Genomic DNA, 23,372 nt, shown 5'->3' on the forward strand with positions numbered 1-23,372 from the left:
TGGCCTCCTACTCAGCAAAATTTTGTTTGTCTAATGCTTGTAGACCATATTTCAGGCTGAAGTGGCACTTCCTGTGCTCAGAGGTCTGACTCACCCTGTTGTGTAGCTCATGGCGCTTCAGCAAATGCTGCCTTCATATGAAGGTGATGATCTGCAGTGATAGAGATGCGGAGGGGGGGGGCACCACTTTGGACATCTCAAACTCTTCCCCAGCCAATATGAGGCAGTATGCAAAGGTGTCTAACCCCCCCCCCCACCTCCCTGAAGCAACTGCTTGTAGCACAGGCTACAAGAGACTGAGGCTACAACATTACTGAGGTTGTGCTTCCATATGGAAATCTGATTGATACTTAACACAAATTGTGTAATGGCCACATCAGATCTTGCTCTGAACTTCTGCAAAACACCAGCCAAACTTTCAGAGGGAGCTGAACAGCTTCTGTTGTTGCTTGTTGGCATCTGCTGCCCTTCGAGCAGCACGGGTGGCACTCGGTGACCATCAGGTGATGGGGAGCAAACAGCTGCCAGGGCTGGAGGCAGCTATTGAGCCACGCTCGGAGAGGAAGGTGCATCTGCCATGCACACAGCTCATCTTGTCACCTCAAAGTGACCCCGTGTTTGACAGCCCTAAGTTGCTCACGTTTTAAAATGCCTGGCGAACTAATAGGCTGATGGATTCAAAACAAGGAGTGGTTTGAAGCCTTGAGGTGGTGTAGTGACAAAGCAGACACCTGCCTGGGAGTGCAGTTCCTGTACAGCCCAGGTTTGGGTTTATTTGCAAGCGGAGTGTTTTGTCCATCCCTTGCCCAAGGGACACGAGGCTCCGCTGCCTTTTGTTCTGCTCTTTCCTCCCCTAAAGAGGGAGGAACAGAGGATGCTTCCCTTGCCAGAGTCCTTGCTGACCTCTGCCCAACCCTCTGATCCTACTCCACCCTTGCCCTTCTTCCAGCTCCTGCGCTGCTTCTGTCCTGTCTCCAGCCCTCTCCGCTTTCAGGGCCCACTGCTGCTGTGCTCTTATCAAGCCAGTTTCAACAGGCTTGGGAAGTGAATAAATAGTCTTCCTTGCTTGGCTTTTACCCATCTGTGTCTTAATCGCATTAGGATAGTGGGGAAAACCTCAGCCATGTTCTGAGCTGTGTGCTTGAACAGTCTTGCCCCCATGTGCCTCCCATCTGCCCCACTGAGTGGGAAGGATGGAGAAGCACAGCCCTGTTGTGACAACTTCCCTGGGGCTGCAATCCCAGATATGGCTGAGGTAGAAAAGCCAGGATCATGGGTTTGAGCTTAATTTTTTTTTGAGGCTGATTTTTTTGCTTTGTAGGGCTTCCCAAGCTCTCCTGGCACCAGGGGGGCTGTCAGCACTGGTGGGTGCCCTGCTTTGCTGAGGAGAGGTTATGGTGTCCATCATGCGTTTCAGAGGAACCAAACCCCAGGTTTGGCACTTGTCTGGGGTTGAGATGCTTGCACGGGGCTTTGCAGTACTTCCCATGTCAGCAGGCACCCTGCCTGGCTCTTGTCCATCCCTCCAGGACACAGGCTGCCCCTCAGTCCCAGCACATCTGCAAGCCCTTGTGCAGATGTTTCATACCTGGTCGTGCCCACAGTGCCATGAGACGTCAGGCACTGTGTTCTGGTGTTTCATCTGCTTTCCTCACCTTGCTTTTTTCTGGCTGTTTTGGGCAAGTTTCCATTGTGCAGGGATGGAAACAGCTGCCTAAGCTCCACCGGCAGTAGAGGATGGCACCCTTGGTGCATTGTCTGGCAGGCTGGGAGGGGACAGTAGCAACCTGGATGCTTTCTGAGGCCTTCAGAGCAGTTCTGAAAGGACTGATTCACATTTAATTCCTGTCAAGCAGGTAGATGGAGGAGGCGGAGATCAGGAGGGGGATTAATCTGAGGTTTTTGTCGTGTTTCCTGTGCCTCGGAGAAGTAGCTCAAAGTTACCTGAAGACTTGAACCCCTGGCACCCTCTGAGCCCTCCTGGGGAAATGCTGAGCACCCGTCGGCATGTCGCCCGTGGCAGGAAGCCCTGCAGCCCCTGTCCTGCGTCGCTGAGTTCCTGTTTGTGGCCTCCCTGCTTGGGGCTTGTTTTTTGTGGTGGTGAGCTGTCGGTTCAAGATCCCTCCGAGACCGTGGGGGCTGCTTTCAGCTGCTGCTGCTGCTGCCTCCACATTTGCTTATATGAGGCTTTAAAAAAAGCCATCAATATTTTAGTTTCCATTCAAGCCTCCGTCTTGAAGCTCACCCTTTTCGTTTTGCTGGAGTGCCTAAAGCAAGCTAATGAAATACATCCCTCCTGCTTCAAATTAGGCATAAAAGACTTGTCAGAAGATGGGTAGAAGCTGCTGAATAATCCTGGTCATGTAAAAATTGACATTCTATAATGTCCCTAATTCTCTTAATTAAACATGATATACGAGCATGCTACAAGAGTCCTCCAGCTGCTTCGTAATAAAACGTTGCAGTGAACCAGCTTGCTGTTGAATGAGGCTAGGTTAAACTCTAATTAGAAGCATTGAGAAAGGCTAAAGAGTTGTCTGCTGTAATTAAGAAACTTGTCTTGCTTTCTCGATGCTGCTGCCTCCTGTGACCTGCTCCTCTGCCCTGTGGGGAGCGGTGGGTCTGTCTGCCTATATCAAATGTCTCCTTGGAAACCTTTTCTATTTTTCCCTCCTCAGTTTCAAATTGCTGACCCACAAGCGAAATGGCTGCGCTGCCGGTGACTTGAGCTGATGAATCCATTGGGTTTGGGATGGGCCGGGGCTGTGGAGCAGCTTGTACTTCGGGGTCGCTGCTTGGCATTTTTATAGTTTCCAGTTGCTGAGAGGAGCGAGGCGTTAACTCTTGGCGTTGCCGCTCATGCCATTGACTTGACGAGCAGGCTGGCCCACGAAACCCATGGTCTTGCCTGGCCGGGCTCTGGAGCGGCCCTTCAGACACATGTCTGAGGCCAACCCAAAACGTGCTGGAGCCCATTGCTTATAATTTTCAGCCCTCACCAGGCAAGGGCGTAAGAGAAGCCCCTCGCAAGGCCCCAGGCGCTGCCGAGGCCTCGCTGCAGCCCTCGGCGGCCATGATCGGTGGGTACCCCTGCACCCCAGCGGCTCTGGGCCCCGGCGCGGCCCACAGCCCCGCTAACTGCCGCCCTCATGTCGTTGGCAGGGTACCTCAAGTGCGACACGGACGATGGCTGCGAGGCCAAGGAGGAGACGGGGGGCGAGGAGCTCTTCGACGCGGTGAACTCCTCCATCGTCTCGGGGGACAGCATCCGCTTCTTCGTCAACGTCAACCTGGAGGTGCCGCCGAACGCCACCGGTGAGTGCCACCCCCCACCCGAAACAGGGCTGCGAGATGCGGTTGTTCCTTGGTGCGAAATTTTGGAGCGATTGTTGGAAAACCTTAATAAAAGTCTGGCTGCTGAGCGGGTCTTCAGCCATCCGCATGAAGTGTCCTGACTCCTTTTTCCCCTTTTCTTTAAAAAGGCCTCGAGTTTCGGGCCTGGGGCCTTGCTGTGCTCTCACTGCTGCGGCCTGCTCGCTGGATGAGAGCCGTTTCTAGTGAGAAATCACGATTTTTGGTGCGTGCCGTCCCTGTAGATAACTCAAATGTGGCTCTGGGGTTTCCCAAGGCTTTTGGAGGGTTTTTTGATCATGTTTTAATTGAAATGCTGGAGGTGAGCTGAAGCCGTGGATCGCCCGGGTCAGTCGCTGCTCTCCACAGCAGCCGGTAAGGGAACAAAGAGTGCGGAGGGATTTTTGGGGTTGGACACGTGCCTTTTGGGTTTAATCATCGTGGCTGGAGACAAGCAATGCCTATACCTGCTGTGTTGAGGCAGACAGCAAAAAAGAGGAGAAAACCAGCCTGTTAAACACCTCTAATGGAGGTCAGGCCCGCCAGCTGTATCTGCAGCACAGGGAAGCGCTGTTGTGGGTCGTGCTCTGTTTATAAACACAAACTACCCCTGCCAGGTGAGGGCCCAAGCGCCAAGCTCCCCCAAATACGCCTTAGTGGGATCTGTGCCTGCTACAAGGCAGCTTCATGCAGGGGAGGAGGATGGCGTTTGCTGGCAGTGGTGCCTGCAGTGCTGCGTGGGGCTGGGGGTGAACCCACCAGCGAAACGCACCCCCGGGGCTTTCACCCTCGGGGAGCCACTGTGTCAGCTTTGAGTAGCGGCTTGGCTCGTGTAGGCCACAAAGGAGGTGGTTGTGCAGTTGTGTTGCAGACGGATATGTTTGCCTGAAACTGTGCTCTTTGAGTACTCTCTGCCAAGGCGGCATCCTTTAGAACCTTTGCCCAATGCAGGCAGCAAGGTGGAGGGCGCTTCCAGACAGCCTAGTTAATGCAAATTGTGAAGATATCTAAAATGCTTGCTATTGAGGAATAAAATCCCCAGATTGCTCTAGAGGTTGCTTTTGCCTCTAGCACACTGTTTTAACACCCTCCCTAAGGCACATGCTGGATGGTGAAGGAGGAGGGCTAGCAAAACCAGGCTTTAGTGGTATGTGCCTAGGAAAATGCAGCCTCTGGGACGCGGCAGGAGCCTGTGTTTTGTCTCGGCAGCCCGGAGCCTGCCTGCGTGGGCACTGACTATTTTGGAGTTTAGATGCGAGGCCTCTGGATTATACTTGACATCCCAGTATGAGAGGGTCCTTTAAATTTGCTCAAAGTTTTATTTTTAGATTACAAGCAAATCCCAATTGATCTATAGTGAGCGATTATTGGAAACGGTGATGCAGAATAGGTATGGCCTGGACCTCTGCTTGACTATCTTGAAGCTACTTTTTGAATCGGAGCGGTGGCTTAAGAATAATATCTAGCAATTTTCAAGCCTGTAATTTTACAAATGCCATCTTAATTGAAAGATTTAAGGGGAACTGTACTCTGCTATGACAAGTCTGGGTTTAATGCCGTGGGGTGCATTGTTCGGGGATGAGGAATGCAAGTGCTGTGGATTCTTCTGCATCTGAAGAGGCTGACTTTCCCTGTGTGTCCTCTTGGGCTTTTTATAAGTGTTCTCCCTTCCATTCAAAACAGAACAAAAAAGGCTTCCTTATTTCCCTCAAGCACTGATGTTTGATGGTGGTATTTGTCATATCCTTTTTCTTCAGCTGAGATGTTAAGGATTTTTAAGGAAAAATGGACTTCTGATGTGCTGGAGTCCCTTTTCAAATGCAAGGACTGAGGTTTTAAAAATGGGCTTCAGGCAGAACTAAAGTCCAAATTTTCAATAAGGGCAGGTGTGAAGTGAGACTTACTTTTTTCTTTTTTCCCATGACAACATCAAAGTGGTCCCAGTAGCCAAAATCCAGGTGGTTCTCTGTGAGCATCAGGCATAGGATTCCTCAGACTCCAGGTTTTGAGTCATCTTGGCTGTCAGCTCTTTCTCAGAGGTGGTTTTGCTGAAGCATCTTGCAGAGTTGACTTTATACATACTAAATCAGTCTCTGGCTGCAGAGGGCACAGCTGATCCTCCTGGAGAGCTGACTTCTCAGGTGGCTGAAAGTGGCTGAGATGAGCCCTTTAAGCTCTTCTGCTAATGAAAGTAGCCTGAAATGCCAGAAGAAAAACCCTTCTTCACAAGCTTTTGAAGCTCTTTCCAGAAATGAGGTTTAACTGTGCCCTTGCTGAGGTGTATCTGGGAGTACTCTTCCTTGTTCAACTCTGCAAGGGGATGCTTTTCAGAAATGACCTTGCATTGCTGCTGCTCTCTGGGTGTTTTGTTTTATATGTAGGCTTTGTGTTCCTGCAACAAAACTGTGGAGCTGAGTACTTGCAGTGCTTGTCTCCAGCAAGACAAACTGAAAAGAAATGCAAAAAAAAAAAGGCAGGCTTTGCCCAGGCAATGCAAGATCCGCCTCCCCCCCAAACACCTCATTTCCAACCCCCAAGGGACCTAGTGCTCTAGGATCCTACAAGTTCCTCTGATGCTCTTTAAACACAGTGGAAAAGCAAGTGTGGGAATGACATTTTTCCATCCCCGTCTCACTTTCTTGCTTTCTCCAAGCTGGGTGAAACCTTTGAGTTGAAAGACCTCCTTGTGCCAGAGGGCTCGATATTGCCCTCTTGTGTCATGCAACCCCGTTCAACACTTGCTGGGGCTTGGGTGGTTGCTGCCTGGCTGGAGAGGGACTGACTATGGGCCATCTTCTGCAAAGAGGGCTCTCCAGTGCTGCCTATGTTGATTTGCCTCCCTACTGTCAGATGCACTTGCTGCATAAAATACATTTGCTCAATCTCCAGCAGGAAAAACCTCTAAGGTGACTTGAAACAAGATAAATACCTGCTTTGTGATATCTGTGAGCCTCTGTATGCCTGTTCTGGTCATCACAGTTTGGTGTCTTGGCTGAATGTGGTGTCCAAATTCTCTCCTGCTGGAGACCTTATCTGGTGAACTGCTGTGAGGTTGCTGCCTATCTTAGTGTAGGGCTAAAAGATCCAAAAATCCCATCTGATGAGGGAATGAGTTGGTACCCCAGGGTCAGGGTGCTGGCAGGCAATGTGAGTGGAATTACAGACGCGGTGACAGCTCTGCCATCATTCTGTCGAGCTGTTAATCTCCATATGATGGATGGACAGCTTGCTATGAGTATAATTGGATGTACTTTACTGTAATTCTGTCTTTTTAAAAAGATCATTGCGTGGGATTAAACGTTGAGCCAACAAAACATAGCAAGGCCCATAAAACCCTGACAATTAACCATTGTCATAAAATGCTGGGCTGCACACACAGATGTGTATAAAAGCCTGAAGAAATCTAGGGTTTAAGGTGTGGCCTATCTCATTTTTAATTAATACTGGCTGCTGTTGCATGGAATACTGAGCCAAAATCAGTGCAGGTGCCCAGGCACTGAAATGCTTCTCTGCCTTGACACTGGGGTCCTTTCTCCTGGGTGTTTTATTGCTTCCTTGCAGTACCTGATGAAAAGCTTTTTTATTCTTTTCTGCCTCTCGCCCTTCCACGTTAGGTTTTGGTGGCAAGACTTCTGTTTTCAGCAAATATTAGTAGCGTCAAATGAAGGTGTGTCTTTATCTGAAGATGGATGCTTCTGGACCTGGGATCTGCATTTTTTGGGGAACGTCAGGATGGTTTTTAGAGAGACTGAGTTGTTCTGAAGTCACAATAAATGTGTACAATAAAAGCGTTAGGTCTGTCCCCTGCTGCATGTATTTTTGCAGGAGTCAGTACTGCATTCCTGCCCCAAATGAAGTCCCTTTTTCCCTGACACCCTTGCCTGAGGTTGGAGAGGGAGCACCCACCACAGGAGCAGGGATTTACCTTTTCTGTGCTGCAGGTGGATAATCCAGCTTGATGCTCTGTTCCCTGGGAATTTGTACCGGAGAGGGTGACAAGCAGCAGGGAGTTTGGCATGCAGTGATGGGGACCTCTTTCCTTTCCAGACCCACGTGCTACAAGCCCTGCTTGTTTCATAGCTACCAGGTTAGCTGTCTAGTGGCTTGCAGGCTCATACATGGCTTTACAACTGCTTTCCTGTTCTCTCACCTAGCTAGAAGTGTATTAATTCTTCTGTCTTAGTACCATCTGGATGTGAATTTTGGATTTTGTACGTGGGCTTTTCCATAAATCCCTCTGGAGCCTGGGCTGCAGGTGTACATACCTGCATCCCTTCAGCCTGTCGCAGAAACCTCAACCTAGGGGATTCAACCACTTGCTGCTTTATCTGCAGAACACTTAGAAATAAATCCCTGCAAATGAAAACAGCAATTTGGTTTAGGTTGAGCTTTAAAATTGGCGGACAGGCAATGCAAACCTCATTTGTTGCAGTGCGTCTGCAGAGTGTGTGGGGCCACAGCCTTGCTGCTGGTCACAGTGCTCTGATCTGCTTGGCAGCGCCCTTTAATCAGCCAGGCAAATATTTTCATCATTTGGACCTCCTTCTTGCAGCTTGGTGTTCTAAAACAATTCAGCTTCTCCTCCTTTCCCCAGATTGCAATAGAGGGTTTTGCATAGGATTTTTTCCTAAACTTGGGCATTTGTGAGACCTGTAGCTGCTCAACTTTTGCAGTATGTGTTGCTGCTTACAGCTGATGCTCGTACTGGTGGTTTTAGCAGCAGAGAGGTGCCTGAAGCAGTTTTTTGCAGGAAGAAGGCAAAATCCCGATGGCAGCGAAAAGCCAATCGGAAAGCAGGATGTGGCTTTGTCAGGGGGTGGGGGGGAAATAACGGAACACGATTTACGCTTCATGAAAAATTAAAGGCTGTTCCACCCTCTGGACAATTGATCATTCCTAGATACGGAGAATCAACAGTTTCCTGTAATCCGCTCCAGAGGCACGCACGTGCACGCCCGGCCGCTGCTGCTCCGAGCAAAACACGGTTCACTAACTTATGGCCCAGCCCCTGCCCAGATGACTTTTTTCTTTACGGGGACGAGGAGAAATGCTAGATGCTGGCGCCAAGGATATTCCAGAGAGAGTAGCGTCCAGAGACAAGTGGTCTGGGCCTGAATGGGTATCATTCTGCACACAATAGTCACATTTCCTCACATTAATACCAAGGTCCTTTTTATGTCTCGAGGCACAATGCTGACCCACGCGTTCCATCTGATAACTCCTGTTTTAGCAGTTTGATGTCAGCGTGGGATGTTGGGTTCCCGAAGCTTCCTATATTCTAATGGAAAGTGGATACACCGATTGTGTCGCGGGGGGGGGAGACGGCCTCCCTCCGAATTTCCTGATGAGGGTGTTTTCAAAGCGGTGCTTATGAAGCCAAGGGAGCTGCGGGGGGGGGGTTGGGTAGGGCGGGTGGTTCTGCACGAAGGCAGCGTTCTCCCTTTTAGGTGCTTTACCTTGGGTTTGCTTCGGAGCAGCTTGCCGTGGGATTTTGAGCACCCTGTTCCTCCAGTTGGCAAGCAAAAATGCACCTTTTTGCCCTGCCCCCAACTTAATGACAAAACCTATTGCAGTTTTTTTACAAAAAAAAATTTTGCTTTTGTAGTGCGTGCATGTCTGAGGAGTTGGGGGGGTGCGATAAGTCACACAGCACTCGGCACTCTTATCTTGTCCCTGGCTCTGTATAAGAGCCCTGGTCAGTCTGTCTGTGTTGTCCGCCTCTCTTTCCAATTCCTTTACAATGGCCAGAGAGGAGTGTGAGGCGATAGTCCTTCACGTGCCCAGCCATTGCGATGTCTGTGCTGAGCGTTATTCAGGTGAGGTTTTCCTCCTCTCCCTGCCTGCTCCTTTCCAGCCTGCTCCAGAAACTTGCAGCTAGTTGCTTATTCCCCTTTGCCTTGAACCTGGGTGTTGGTTTAAGAGGGATGAACCCAGCTGATTTTTGGCTTTCTGCTGCAGCTCAGCCCGCCACGCTATCATGGGAATGGGGGATAGTTGGGGCATAATTATTTATCTAACAATATTTAACCAAAATTAGTCAAGTCTGGGGATGAGTCCAGACTTGGCACAGCCACAGCAGGACAGCAAAGCAACGGATCCCCATGAGATCCTGCTTGTGCAATCCCTCACTGCCAGTGATGAGTTAGAGGTATCTCTACTGCTCCTAACAAGCTCCTCTTGTGCCATGTGCTAATGTGGTTTTGTTTATATGGTTTTTAAGGCAATAGAGTCTAAAAGCAGAACAGTTTTTGCTGCTTGCAATGTGGCTCAACGCAAGTGGTTGAGGCTTAGATTTGCTCAGACCTCTGAAGAAAGCCCAGATAAAATAGTTTTTTTTTCCAATAAAAACCCCCAAACCTTAAGTACTTCCACTTACACCAGATCCTTGGTATTTTTCTGAGAAAACCATGGAAGTGCTAATGTAGTAGTCTGCTCTGATTTTATTAGCCTATTTACCATGCAGCTGTACTTGGGATTGCATGTAGATCTAAAGTAACGTACACTGACACCCGCACAGCCAAAACGTTCCTGCTCTCCAATTTTCCCTCCTTTATCCCAAAGAAAAACGTGGTCCTAAGATGCTGCAGACATCCGGTGGTGGCTTTGCTCCAAAGACTTTTGGGTCTTCTCAGGTGTTAAGGGCAGCGCTGGGGACCTGCACAAGGGAAGGGATGGACAGGGGATCTTAAGTGAAAGGAGGTCTCAAGGCAAAAGGTGAAAAGCCTGACACTTTGGCATATAACTTCCATGGGTTTGTTTTCAGGGTTGTCTTTGCGTAGATGATGTCATTATCTGAACGGGGGGTGGAGGGGAAGCAAGTAGGGGGTTTCATTTCTCTGGGTTGCTATCAGGGATGTTATGTAAAGGGTAGCTGGGATGAAACTGCTTCGGAGTGTAGCTAATAAATTTCCTGCTGCATTTCTCACTTCCAAGTATTAAATCTCTGTGTTCATGTCGAGAGGCTGGATGGGGCCTGTTCTTCTGCAAATGGTGGGAAATAAAAAAACGGAGGCATGTCACAGTGCCCTGGCAGGGCTCTGAAAGTGCTGATACGAGGCCACGAGTGGAAGACTGACGTTGGCAATTCATCAGCGTTGCTAAAACTGAAGTGAACTCCCAGCGAGTTGCTTGTAGCGTATTCAGTTATGCTGCGTGCTTGTGTGCATGCATCCTAGAAATTCGGGATATGTGTGTTGCCTTGATTTGCCAGCCAGGAGATGTCGGAGATGCGTTGCTGACTTTTTGGTTTTCCCCTGGGCAGAACCTGGAGCACAGCCTAACAGATAAGGTCGGTCACCCCTGGCAGCTCTCCTTTAACTATGTGTGAGGACAGAGACAATAATGCCCGTAGCTAGCTAGCTTGCCTAAAATAGACTTTTGCAGCCTGCATTGTCCAGCAAGGAGGACCACAAAAATAGAAATGAAAATTTTACGTGGCCCTGACCCCTCTTTTTGTTTCCTTGCACTTAATCCTGACATTCAGGTGTGAAATCTAGTTATTACTCCTGGTAGTGAGACATAATAGATGATTGATGGGTAGTTTCTTCCTTGTTGTTAGAGGCTGAATCTATGGTTTTCTATATCTATTTTGTCCCCATCAGGAGCTCTTCCGTGGGGGTGCAAGGGTCAAGGATGTTGTATTTTTCCAGCTCCTCCCTAACTGGAGGGAAGCAGTGATAGTGCCATGAAGGAGGAGAAAATGGGTGGCAGGCTAGTGGTGGTCGGTCTTGGGCTTTAGCCAAGCTGTGTCCCCATGGATGTGTCATGGGCAACCTCATGCAGAGTTTTTTTATGCCCCCTTGCCTAGTGGGTTCCCCTGCAGTAAGTAAATGGGTGGTTCATAGGCCAGGCAGAAGAGCACTTGGGAAGTCTCTGTGCATTTATCCCCATTTTTCATGTTCCAGTGGATTTGATACTATCCCTGAGTAATGTTACCGCACTCCAGTGGGCCTTTAAGATAACAGCCCAGAACTGGAATGGCCATGTCCAGCTGTCCTCTTTTCCTGGATCAAGTCTGAGTGGCGTGTTGCTTGGATGAAATGATGAATGATGCTCTGGGCCCTCCAAAGCATCACCTCGTACCCAGAACAGCTTTGTTTGAGGAGTTTGAAAGATCCTGGTCCAACAGATGTAATTAGATGGTTTTGGTTGTATTGGTAAAGCAGCACTCGGTGCTCCTCCCAAATGAGTACCTGAGAGAGCTGTCAGGGGAGAAGATTGATACATGCTTAAAACTGGTAAGAGGAACCAAGAGTTGCTTCATGATAAAAGGACAACACGAATTTCTGTTGCGTTTGCGAGCGTCCATAAGGGCAGACTGCAGATATGCAGATATGTGCTCGCTCTTGTTCAGGGTTGTGGGTAATTTTTTGTCTCTCTAGAACTGTTTCTTGCAAGAGTAGAAAAACCAAAACATGTTTATTCCTCAATGAATATTTATGGCTTCCAAATCTTCCGGCATACTTTTGCATGTGTAATTAGGCTGTAAGTTGAGTAAGTGAGCGTTGGAGAACTACAAATGTAAGAGCCTGGGGAAAACGCTTGATGTTTCTGGTTTATTTGGGTGCTTTCTTTTTAATAATAAATAGCATTTTTTAGATGAAACAGCTTGTGTTTTCCAAAAGATGTGTCAAAAGCAGTAATAATTGGGGCCTTTACACCAGCAGACTTGTCTAGTTATGTGATGCTTTTAGTCACATGTACAGCATCCAAGTGAACTTTTGGGAGAAGTTGGGTGATGTAACCAAAGCCTCTGAACCATCTTATTTTGTTTAATGGAAGATGAAGGCAATCCTCTCCCTCTTCTCTACTGCAGTGAACTCCGCTCCCCGTTCGAGTTGCAGCCTTTTATCCCCACTGTGGACACGACTTGAATACTTGTTTGATCAGGGATGGTTTTGGTTAAACAGCTTTCTCTGTGCAAAAAATCATTACTTTTGGAGTTCTAGTGTTTTCATCTCTACACAGCTGAATTGCATCCTCAGTCAGCTTATTTTTTTGGATGATAGTAGGGCTGGGCTTTGAAGGTGCCTCTGTGTGTGGTCAGCTTGTGAAATGGGATTGCAGCAGTTCTTACACATTAGGATTTGGAAGTCCAGATCTGGAAAAAAAGCAAAAACCTTGTCTCGATAGCTGTAACTCTGTGTTACATCTCTGTACTTTTCCACAGCTTGGCCTCTGGAAAGGTTTTTGGTCTTCAGTGGGTTTTTTCCATGCTGTCACTATGCTTATTTGAATGAAAGCTGTTCATGCGTTTCATGTATAATTTTGGTAGCAGCTCAGTCTTGTGGGTTTTTTGGAGAGTGTGAAGGACTTAAGGAGAAGGCTGCACAGACAGTACCAGTGGTACTAGTGATGCCACAGAGAAGCTGCCTTGGGTGCAAGCAGTATGGAGTGGGCTTGTGGCAAAAACAACTGGGTTTTATTTATTTTTTTTTAGCTTATACCCAAAAAATTGCTTCGTAGATACCCTAAGAAAATGTTAATGTTGGTGCTTGGAAGTTTGAACTGGGAACTTCCCGGGTACCCCCATCCCTGTATCTCGGCTGCATATTACGTGACATTTAATAGTCTCTAAACAGCAGTTTTCTTTCCCAAGAGCTCTGTTGCTTTACACTTAGATTTATGGAGGCAGCGTGGTGAGTTGACAGGACGTTAATGTGCTCGTCTTCAAGTCACTGCGTGTCATCTCTCGCAGCCCGCTCCCTTGGAAGTGCCTGGGTGTTATTGTTGACTCTTTAACGAGGACAAGAATGGTTTCCAAACGAGCGTGACTCATGCAATCTTAGCCTCAATCTATCAAACAACGATGCATTGGATTAAATGATTACCTAAAGGATTAGGAGTTAAATTTTTTGGGGGGTGGGGGGAGAAGTGAAGAGTAAAAATACATGGGGAATCTGTTAAAAAAAAAAAAAAAAGCTGCAAGACACAAAGATAATGCCAAAGGCTGCTTCTGCACTTGGTTTACACTTCCAAAATGGGAAACGTTGTAAAAATTGAACCTCTGCTTTTCTCTAGAGATGATCCTCTGCCAAGAGAGTGATACTTCACCTTGTTCTGAGCCTTCTGCTTGGTTCTTGCTGCCTGTCAGGTACCTGTGACAGTAACAATTTTCTATTTTATTTTTTTCCCTTTCCAGCTGAAAATGAAAGTGCTGGCTGCGTGTTACTGCACACATCAAGGAAGGTAAGTAGGGATGCTGTGTGATCAATGTATTATTTTATCATCATCTAGAAGCAGAGAAAAGGGTCTTGAAACACTCTGTGGGGGTGGGGAAGAGCGTTTTACTGGCCTAAACAGAAGGCATATTAATGCCTCTTTCCTTGAATTAGTCTGTCTTGCTTTTAAACCTAAAAAGCCATGTGCTGCTCGTTCTCCAAACAATTTCTCTGTAATTCTGTTTGTTCCACTGCTTTTTGTCCCAGACAATTCCTTGACATGTTAATTCATCACTTTCTCTTCTGCAGCTTCCTGCAAAGGGATCCAAGCATACACCGTAGAGATTCGGGCTGCTGAGCTCCTCTCGAGCTGAAAGCAGAAACACCCAATAGACACTGCTGTGATTTGGTTTCCTGTTTATTCCAGCTAATCAGATCTGCCTTTGCGAGGCTCAGCAGGAGTGAATTCCCTGGAAACACGCAGTCTTAGGAGGATGATTAGGAAACAACGCTTAGCTTACACTTGCTCTCGAGACCATAACTCAGTAATGATAAGGTGAAAACACAAAAAAGCCTCGTATAGGCTGTATTACTACAAACCTCCGACTATGAAAGTACACAGAAAGTAGGCAGAGAGGAAATGATTTGGTATTTAATACCATGTGAAGTCTTGGTCTTTGGGACTGTGAGGCATGGCTCATGGTGCTTTAAGTTGTCTTGACTCTTGCCTTATCTGTCGGTTGGAGGGGCTGGCTGGCTGCATGAAAACTTGTAGCATCTCTGATCCTGGTTAATCATATATTGCAGGCTTTGTTGAAGGTTGTAACTTGGGTTCTTAAATCTGTGTGCCAAAAGCCTTGAGGGCTTTATGGGGAATCCTGGGGATTTTGGGGAATCCTTTGGGAACTCTGCTTTGCTTTAGGCCTCTAAGACAGCTCAAATCCTGTAAAGGTATTTCAGCAGGCTGAATTAGTTGGGGGAGGAAAATGTGTAATAGCTTTAGTAGAAGAAACCTTCCCCCCAAGTTAAAAAAAAAAACAAAACAAACCCACCACCAACAGAAAAATTAAACGTTGTTTGATATTAAGTCATAGAAGTTAAAATAAGCTATTCTATGCTCAGGAATGGAAATGTCTTTATCAATAATTTTGTATTGTCTAATACTTGTGCCAAGGTTCTGAGTTGTATACACTTGACTGAAAGTAACCTAAGAACTTAATCACTTAAAATGCAAATTCTAAGCCCAAATGCAGGATCTGCTTCTGATAAGAAACAGTTGGAAACTGCTAAAACAGAAGTATCTCTTTTGTTTTATTTTTCGTTTTCAGAGCTGTAGCATTCCTGCTTTTCCGGCCTATAGTTCATGCTCGAGCATTTTAGTGTGCTGTTGAGTGACAAATACCAGAGAGCTAGCATGCTTTAGCAGTGCTTGAGAAAAGATACTGTTGCCAGTTTTTGCCTCCAGAGAGGATGAGTGGAAATTTTACTCTTCAAATGCAAAGAAAATTGGGACCTGACTCATGGAGGAGATGGCCCCAAGTGTCTGGGAAGAGGGAATCGCTAGTAGAAAAGTGGTCAGGTCAGAAGCTTTGGAGATGTTCTCTGCTAGGTTGTCCCTATCTCTGGTGGTAGCCTGTGGTTCTTGTTCCCCTTCAAGAGTGCCGGGAGAGCAATCTGTGTCTCGGGCAAGTTCTTATCTGGCATGGCACTTGGTAGGCGTAAATAAGGAGAAGCTCCTTGACACAGTTTGAACTCTTTAATCACCATCACGGTGTGTTTCTGAGGGAATTGGCCCAAGTGACCATGGCAACAGCATGGGTAAGAGCTCTGCTCAGGACAACATGCTTTTTGGGCACCCCTTCTTGTAAAGTTCTTGCAGCGTCTGTAAGTGGAGGTGGTTTCCAGAGCAGCCACCCAGCAGAGAACTTGCATTTTGGGCCTTCTTGATGAGTGAGAGCTCTCTTTTTTTGCACGGAGTATGTGACTTTGGCCAAGAGAACTGCCTGAAGTTAGGGGAGGCTGTTTCAACATGTTTCCCCCTTCTTTGCACAACAGCCTCTGTTCTTGCTGCGATGCAATGTACAGCTTTGCAATCAAGGATACTCTATGCTATTAAAATGGCTATTGGGTAGCTGTCTTGGGTTTCTTGCTAAGCAGTTTCTGGCATCAAGTATCCTGGTGTGGCTTGACTATCTAGCTAAAAATACTTGTGAAGGAGCAATCACTAATCTCTCTTGAAACCACCGGGTGTCCTGACTGGAACAGTTGTGTTTGAGCTATCTCCGAGGCGTTGCTGTACGAGCGCTTCCACTAACTTGATTTTGGTTTGTCTCAGGGAGTGATGTATTCATATCTTTTCATGGTGGCTAGTTGCCTTGTGATGTTTAATGTGCATATCTTCCCCAATGTTACAGGAGTGATAATAAGGATGGGTATTGCCCCCCTTTCCTATAAAGGACCAGGGGGAAAAAAATGGGACTGAGGCGTGAAAAATTATTTACCCAAGGCATTGCCTGAAGCCTGTGACAGAGCTGGAGCTGAATCCTTATGACTTGGAGTAAACTGCTGACAGTGCTGTCCTGCCACAACAAGCAAACGATGCTGTCGTGCACAGCTCGCTGGAGCATCAGTGTTGATTTGAGATGATGTGGGCAGATAATAGCCCTCTTCTGAAGGCCTTTGATTTATTTCTGCTGTCCCTCAGCTATCCCTCAACTTTCTTCTTCCACTGGTCTGTTTCTGGTGGCTTCTCTCACGCATGGGAGAAGTTGGTGACACAAAGCCACTCTTACTTTTTTGAAAGCTCCTTGGCACTGTGGCACTCCTGATGCTCTTAACCTTCCTCATACCTCCATGGGTGCCTCCTCTGCCATCCACCTTGTTACATCCTCTCTAGGTCATTTGGCCTCTTTGCTGTTTGAACCTCCATCCTAGGTTGGACTCTGCATGCCAGACAAGCTGAAATGAGTTACCTTTGGGAGGTCGTTGCTGGTTGTATGGTGACCCCATGAACACCAGTGTTACAGAGGGTGATAAATGTTTTAACCTGTTCTCATGCAGTGATAATTTGAGACTGACTTGGCCACTTGCAGTCATATGGTCTCTTCCAGGTGAAGTTGTAATGTAGCTGTGTCACTGTCTCCTCTCCTAAGAGCAGATGGCAACAAAGCCTTGGGGGTGGGAGCTGAAATCCTTCAGACAATCCTCCCTTTCAAGGATGCTGTGTAAGAAGTGATTGATGCAAAGTAAAACAGTGCTAATTGCAATGGATGTGTACTGACAACTTGATAGTTGCTGTGATAATTACAGCAATTAGTGAGATATTAGCATTTTTCTCTGTGTCTAGGCTATAAATGGAAAAGGTAGAGAGGGTATGTGTGACAGGAGGGTATCCATGACTCAGGCTCTGGGGTGGTCCTGTAACTTGGGGGAAATGTGCCAAGGTCCTGATGTCAGACTTGAAAAACAATTCAGAGCTTGATGCTTACTGAGCTTAAGGGGAACTGAGGGTTTAAATGTATCTTGACAATCTGCTCCTCAACATCATGAATTCAAGCCTGGCTGGTTTCCCGTCAGAAGGAAGATCCATGTAACAAAGTGCAGTTCCCGTTTCCTCACTCAATCTTAAGCTGTTGAAGGAGACGACAGGACTGTCAGTCCTGGAGCAGTACTGTGAGTGCTGACTGTGTGTGTGGATTTCCGAGGACTGTGAAATGGGAATGATGCATTTGATAACTCAATTAACGAACTTCACAGCTGACAAATACAGAAGGGAGTTGAGGTTCTGTAATATAGCATGGCTGTTTCTTGCATCTCAAGGCCAACAAGTCTGGGACAGCAGAAGGAATCAGCAGAGAGTTGAGACAGTTTAAGCCTCTGTCTGCTGTCTTGTTTTTTTCTGTTGTTGTTGATTCGAAGATAATGTTATGCACAAAGGAAGACAACTTCCTTGGGAATGGGAACACCAGAAACTTAGGAAGTGTCAAAAAAGGTGATGAGCCAGGTGGCATTCCCCACCTCCCACCTCAGGCTCCCTAACTGGGAGCACTGGGGAGAGATGGTTCCCAGTTTGAGAAGAACTGGGTTAGGTTGCACTGAGATGCATACTGGTAATTTTTCATGCTGCTGAGCTCAGAGTCCGTTTCTTCCAAATAACTTTTCCCATGTTTCTGCGAATGTCTTGAATTCTTTAAATCTAAAGAGGATTTCAAATGCTACCTTAAGCATTTTTGCTTTTAGGTGAACTTCTGTGCTTTATCCTAGGCAAGAAAACTCTTTTTTTAATTCTGCTTTTTATGTCAGGGTGTAAGTGGTGCCTAGGCATTCACCTATGGTGACTCTGTTAGGATAAGACTTGAAAACACAGGCTTTCAGTGCATTAATAATAGACATAAAACTCCTTTTCTTCTACAATGTGATCTGAGTGGTCAAAGCGATCCTGGAGCCATTGGTTTGGCGGCAGCAACTTCAAAACTGCTTGTGAACTACACAGACCCTAGTCCTTTGCTGTTAGGTATTGCATATAGCTGTCTAATACTGTGACCTCTTCTTAACACAGTACCTGAAATTAAAGAATTTTGAGGAGGAAGTCAGAGCCCACCGAGACCTGGATGGGTTCTTGGCCAGAGCCAGCATCATCCTTGATGAAACGGCCACCTCCTTGGACGATGTTCTTCGAGAGATGCTGAAACACTTTGCTGAAGATCCTGAGAACATGGAGCCAAGCTGCAACTTTGAAAAAATCATGAGCACTTTATTCACAGATTCAGGGACCCCACGAGAAGGGAACGGTAATCAACTCTTGATTTACTTTTGCCTGTGGGTTACTGTTAAGTTGTCATCCTTTCCATTGGTGGTGTGTTGAACACTCACTATTGCATGGTCCTCAGACTTGTATGTTGCATGTGACACTGGGGGTTTATTTTTCCATGTCACCCAGGCTGAAGGGTCTCATGCCTCTGGGGTTTTTATGTTTTGGTGGAGTCCTGCCCCTGTTTCGTTAAGATGAGACAGTGGTGCTCTCTGGGGTGAGAAGTCTACAGCACTGGAGTGTGTTGTCTGTTTGTACCCATTAGGTGTGCTTGTCCTCAGACAAGTGTCCAATGCTCTTCAGGAAAGAGACACTTGCCAGCGTTTCTTTAGAAACGGCTCCTTTGCCTTGTGATTCTCCGTCTGAATTCACACAGGCTGGGGAATTTTGACTGGTTTGAATGAGTAATTGGTTGGGGAGGGCTGAGCCTTTGTGTTGTTCCCCAGCCTACTGGAAGGGATGAGAGGCGCTTTGTTTTCCTTCAGAAAATCAACTAGGGTAACCCTAGCCAACGTTGTTGGCTCACGTGTCACCTTAAGCTATCAGAAAATGTCATAGCGTAGCCTAAAACGCTGCCTTTTAGCCCAAGATGTAAAGAAGCTTAACTAAGCGTTGTTTCTCTGTAGGCACCCATGATGTTTCAGAGTCAACAGGAATGAATATACAAACATGTACATCGCACCTCAAATGTAACTGTCACAGCCTGAGTGAATTTGTTTAACAGATATGTCAAGTCCTGAGCATGTAGTAAGCATGTTCATGCTTTGGTTACTTCTTGCTACCTGTCTTAGAGCTTCGCATTTATAATCTCTTTAATTTAGGCTTTCTGCCAATAAAGAAAAATTAAGCAGTGCCATAAAATAATCTAAGAACAGTAATTAAAAGAGGGGGAGAGAGGGCAGGGGAGTCAGAAGACAATGCGTCTTCCAGTCCTGTCTTGTATGTGTGTGTTGAATAATGCTAATCTAATAATCTAATATTGCAGTAGGTTGATGTTAGGAGGAGAAAACAGCTGCCTTTCCAAGCTGTGAATAGTTTAAGGACAGAATTCAAAAACACCAGGACAAATATTTCCATCTTTCTCTGTCACCCCCCAGCCTCGCATCAATCCACTGTGCAGATAAATAAGTACGCTTGGTATTAGTACTCAGCTTCCATTTGAAAGGAAATGTTATTTGCAGTTGCAAACCAAATACGGACAGCCTGTAACGTTGCCTTCTCTTCTTTTCCTAGTTCACCTCTTATCAGATACAATTCAAGGGGTCACAGCAACAGTCACAGGGGTGCAGTACCAGCAGTCCTGGCTCTGTATCATGTAAGTACCTGGGTTAGATTAGCAGAATCGACTGGCTGCTCAAAACTTTTAATTTTTCCTGCTGCTGGGAAGAGTAGCAGTTCAGAGTGTGCCCTGGTAAATCCGGGATGGTGGTGCCCTCCCCATCTATGCATCCTGGCCTTTGGGAATCTCAGGCTCAGCATTGGGCTGCTCCTCTTTGCAAATGGACAAGCTGTAGCCTGGGCAGAGATGACCACTACAGGGCATTAAGCTCTTGGATGCTATTGAAATCTGGTGTTAACAAGCTAAGAATGCTGAAAAAAATCTGAGCCAGAAAATGCTTATTACTGAGAAATGTTAATGAGAGGAACTTCTGAAAGGGACAAGCAAACTGGTTCATGGACTACTTTGCCTGCCAAAGTCTGGGAACTTGTACCAAAAGATTTCTGAGGTCCTTTGATGAAAACTGAAGTCAGAAAATCTGACACTATTTAGCCACTGATTGCTTTGTCTGACAATTAATTCAGACACTGATTAATTGTCCACTCCAGTATTTAACAGCGTTGACCCTTAAGACGGTAAGGACTCTGTCACCTGGGATTTATGAGACATGGTGGCTTCATCCCAGCTTCCACTTGACCAAAACTGGATTTTGAAATCATTGTCTCAAAGTCAAGCGTGTTGGGTGAGCTAAACTGTTCCTTCACAGAGGAAGGCCAGAACCTGAGTCACTGAGCCAACCAAAGCAATGTGATTTGACTTCTGTCTGTTGCTTTATGCATATGCAGTCTCTAAGTCAAGTTGTCAAGAAATACATTGATTCCCAGAGAAATTACTAGGATATGTTGGATAGGTGCCTGAAGGCTCGGGGAGCATATGCACATATTTTAGCCTTCACAGCCAGTTTGCTAGGACAACTGTAACAATAGCTTTCCTTCTACTAGCAGTTCTTCTCTTACCCTCAGCTTATGGCTGGAAAGAATGTAGAGTATTCTGCCTTGGAAATAGATGGTTTAAAAACAAAGAAACAAAAAAACCCAGAAAAAACCCCAAACACCAACAAACAACAACGCCACCTTCCTTCTTTCTAATATCTTATGAAAGAGAAAGATCATGTTTCTATGTAAAGAAGAAACTACTGCATATCAGGGCTCAGTTCTGTGAAATAAGTAAATTCAATAATGTCTGTGCTCCACATGCTACTGTCAGTTCTTCTCTTATGCCGGGCATGTACAGAGCACCTTGCACAAAGAAGAAAATAAGTTCATACAGTAAAATGGTCTTTCTGTACTGATGGACCAAGAGGGCTTTTGAGCAGTTTTCTCCTCTTTGCATGCCATAGGTAGGATAACGGCAATAAGGATACATACATCCTAATCTAGGAAGGGTAGAAGTTTCTACCATGGCATGTGACATGGCTTTATGGAGGGCTTTGGAGAGCGTTGACTTAATAACAAAGGTCATGATACAAATGTGGTGATTATATACATGAAGCTGAAAAGGGTAGGTTCAGCCTTTCTGTAGAAAGCGTGCCAAAGCTTTAAATGCATCCATGTGAGTAATACTAGCTTCCATGACAAGACATGATTTGAAAAATAAGCTTACAGCCTGAAGGTGTCTTGTGCAAAACTTTCCTTGTTTCTTCTTTTTGTTATTCTGAAGAGGGAGACGAAAGTGGTGGGAAAGCAGTGATGAGTTATTAACTATAATTATCTAATTATTGCACTGTATTTCTGCTGTAGCTATTGTGCAACAGATTGTGAACCATATTTTTAGATCTTACATTTTTCTTGAAGTCAGATTGCAAAACAACTTCCAAAACTCTGAACTAAAAGGAATTTGTTGATGAAAAAATTTTCTGTATGAGTGGGAAGAACCTTTAAGAGATCTGCTGTTCTTTATCCTTGCATTTAGTCAATACTGTTTGCTAAATTTTAAATTAGCACTACCATTCTTTGTGCACCTTAACTAACTTTTTTATATTTCTAGTGGATGAGATAGGCTTGAGTATCGTGATAGGATTATATTAATGAGGAAGAGCAGCTCAGAGATACGGGTTTGGTAGTGCTGCTTCTGCATTGATCTTGTGGAGGGAAATATTAAAGCCTAAATTAGCTTAGAGTCAGAAAGAAAAAGCTTGTGTAGGATTTTCAGCAAGTTGTGCAGAGCCTGGCTGCGGAACAGCATTCCTGATGGACACAAAAATTTGGTTCCCTCCGTCCTCTGTGCTGGAGAGGGCTGCTCTTTCTTACCTGACTTATCCTCAATGGGAAGAGTGGTGGGGAAAACCGAGGGTGAATTAGCTATTCTGCTTCTGTTGGAATTGATGCTTTCCTGACAGTTTCAGGTCTATTGAACTGCCAGCAAGGTCAGATGTACCGTATGGATTTGGGCTTATAGCCACATGACAGAACAAACCGTTGGGGAATTAAAGATCAAGGTTTGAATGTTCCACTGAAGTCCAGGAAGGCAGCTGGCTTCTGATTCACAATAGTATTGAGGCTCTTTTGTTAAGAATGAACAAAACCTGATCTTGCTGAAGCTGTACCCCAGGGTACATAAGCTTATGGAAACCTTGAGACTTCTTCATTAAAATTCTGTGTATCTGAGAGCAGTGCAGTACTGCCTGCCCCGCTAACCAGCAATCTTCAGCTCTAGAAGAATGAAGGTTGCTAGGTATTTGTGTATGTGATGGTTTTCTAGCTAGAAAGCAAATGTTCGGAGTTACAGATTAGCTTCGTCAGTCAAGACATGATCTCATACCTTATGAACCATGGACACAACTTTTTCTCTTTCTCCTATTCATAGCATTTGCCAGAACAGCAAGGCACAAACTGGTATGGAGATCTCTGACTGCTTCGCTGTGAAGCTGCTGGTTGATTGTTTCCTTAGAGAACTTGGGATGAGGGATAGCCAGACCTGTCCTAGAACAGGGAGTGCTGAACTGTTATCCTCAGACTTAATCAGTTATTTGGCATGAGGAAGCTCTGCTGTTAGTGGGAGCTTAGGGGGGAGGTGCTTTGGTACCCCTCCAGCATGGAGTGACTGCAGCAGGTAGATGTACTGCCAGGAGGGTGCTCGGAGTGTGCCAGGAACCAGCCAGACCCACCATGATCCAGAGCCTGGAGGGGGTAAACTGGATGCTTTGCATGTCTGGATCAGGAACGGTGGGGAAGAAGCCCCTGTGAGAGCTATTGGTTTTGGTGTTGCACAGCTTTGTGGCTGAAAAAGCCCAAGGAAGCCCTCCCCCCCGCCTTATCCAATGAAGACTATGTGGAGAAGTGGCTCCCATCACAAGCCAAGTCCTATCACACCCAATTGCTGCTTTCACTGTTTGACAAATGGAGATGCAAATGCCTGTTCTATTTTTTCCCCTTGGCGTGAAGGATCCCTGATGCTAAGGATGTTAAAGTAACTGTTAACTGACTGCTGGTGGATCTCTATCCTTGATGTCCTCCTAGGAGACTCACCAGCTCTGTGTGTTGCTGAACAAACGCTGCCTGAGCTGAGTGGAATTCCCTAGGCATCACAACTTCCAGACTATATTCTTCTTGCCAGGAGATAAATATTAATTGCCTTCTTCCAAAGCTGAATCCTTAGAAAAACACGAAAGCAAGCTGCTTCGTAGTCTGGATTGAGTAGCTGAAGAGCCATTTCCTTTGGCTGCATTGTTAAGGCACGTGGATTGGTGAAGGACTTATTTTCAGTGCATTCAACTGATTTGCTAAAGCTGTTTCAACAGGCAAAGCAGAGCAAAAAAGCCTCGTCGCAAGCA

At 46.2% G+C, this 23,372-nt stretch overlaps 1 protein-coding gene across 2 annotated transcripts in view; it reads left to right on the top strand.

Moving 5' to 3' along the window:
* SLC4A11 (solute carrier family 4 member 11) overlaps positions 1 to 23,372 on the top strand; it is a 141,941-nt gene that overhangs the window by 72,010 nt on the left and 46,559 nt on the right. For both annotated transcript variants that reach the window (XM_059817689.1, XM_059817688.1), the window contains exons 3-6: positions 3,163 to 3,315; positions 13,493 to 13,539; positions 18,070 to 18,301; positions 19,555 to 19,636. In XM_059817689.1, the coding sequence (XP_059673672.1) occupies positions 3,163 to 3,315; positions 13,493 to 13,539; positions 18,070 to 18,301; positions 19,555 to 19,636 (514 nt within the window). The remainder of the gene's footprint in view (positions 1 to 3,162; positions 3,316 to 13,492; positions 13,540 to 18,069; positions 18,302 to 19,554; positions 19,637 to 23,372) is intronic.

Source organism: Gavia stellata, chromosome 5, assembly GCF_030936135.1.
Source record: "Gavia stellata isolate bGavSte3 chromosome 5, bGavSte3.hap2, whole genome shotgun sequence".
In the NCBI taxonomy this organism is placed as follows: Eukaryota; Metazoa; Chordata; class Aves; order Gaviiformes; family Gaviidae; genus Gavia; species Gavia stellata.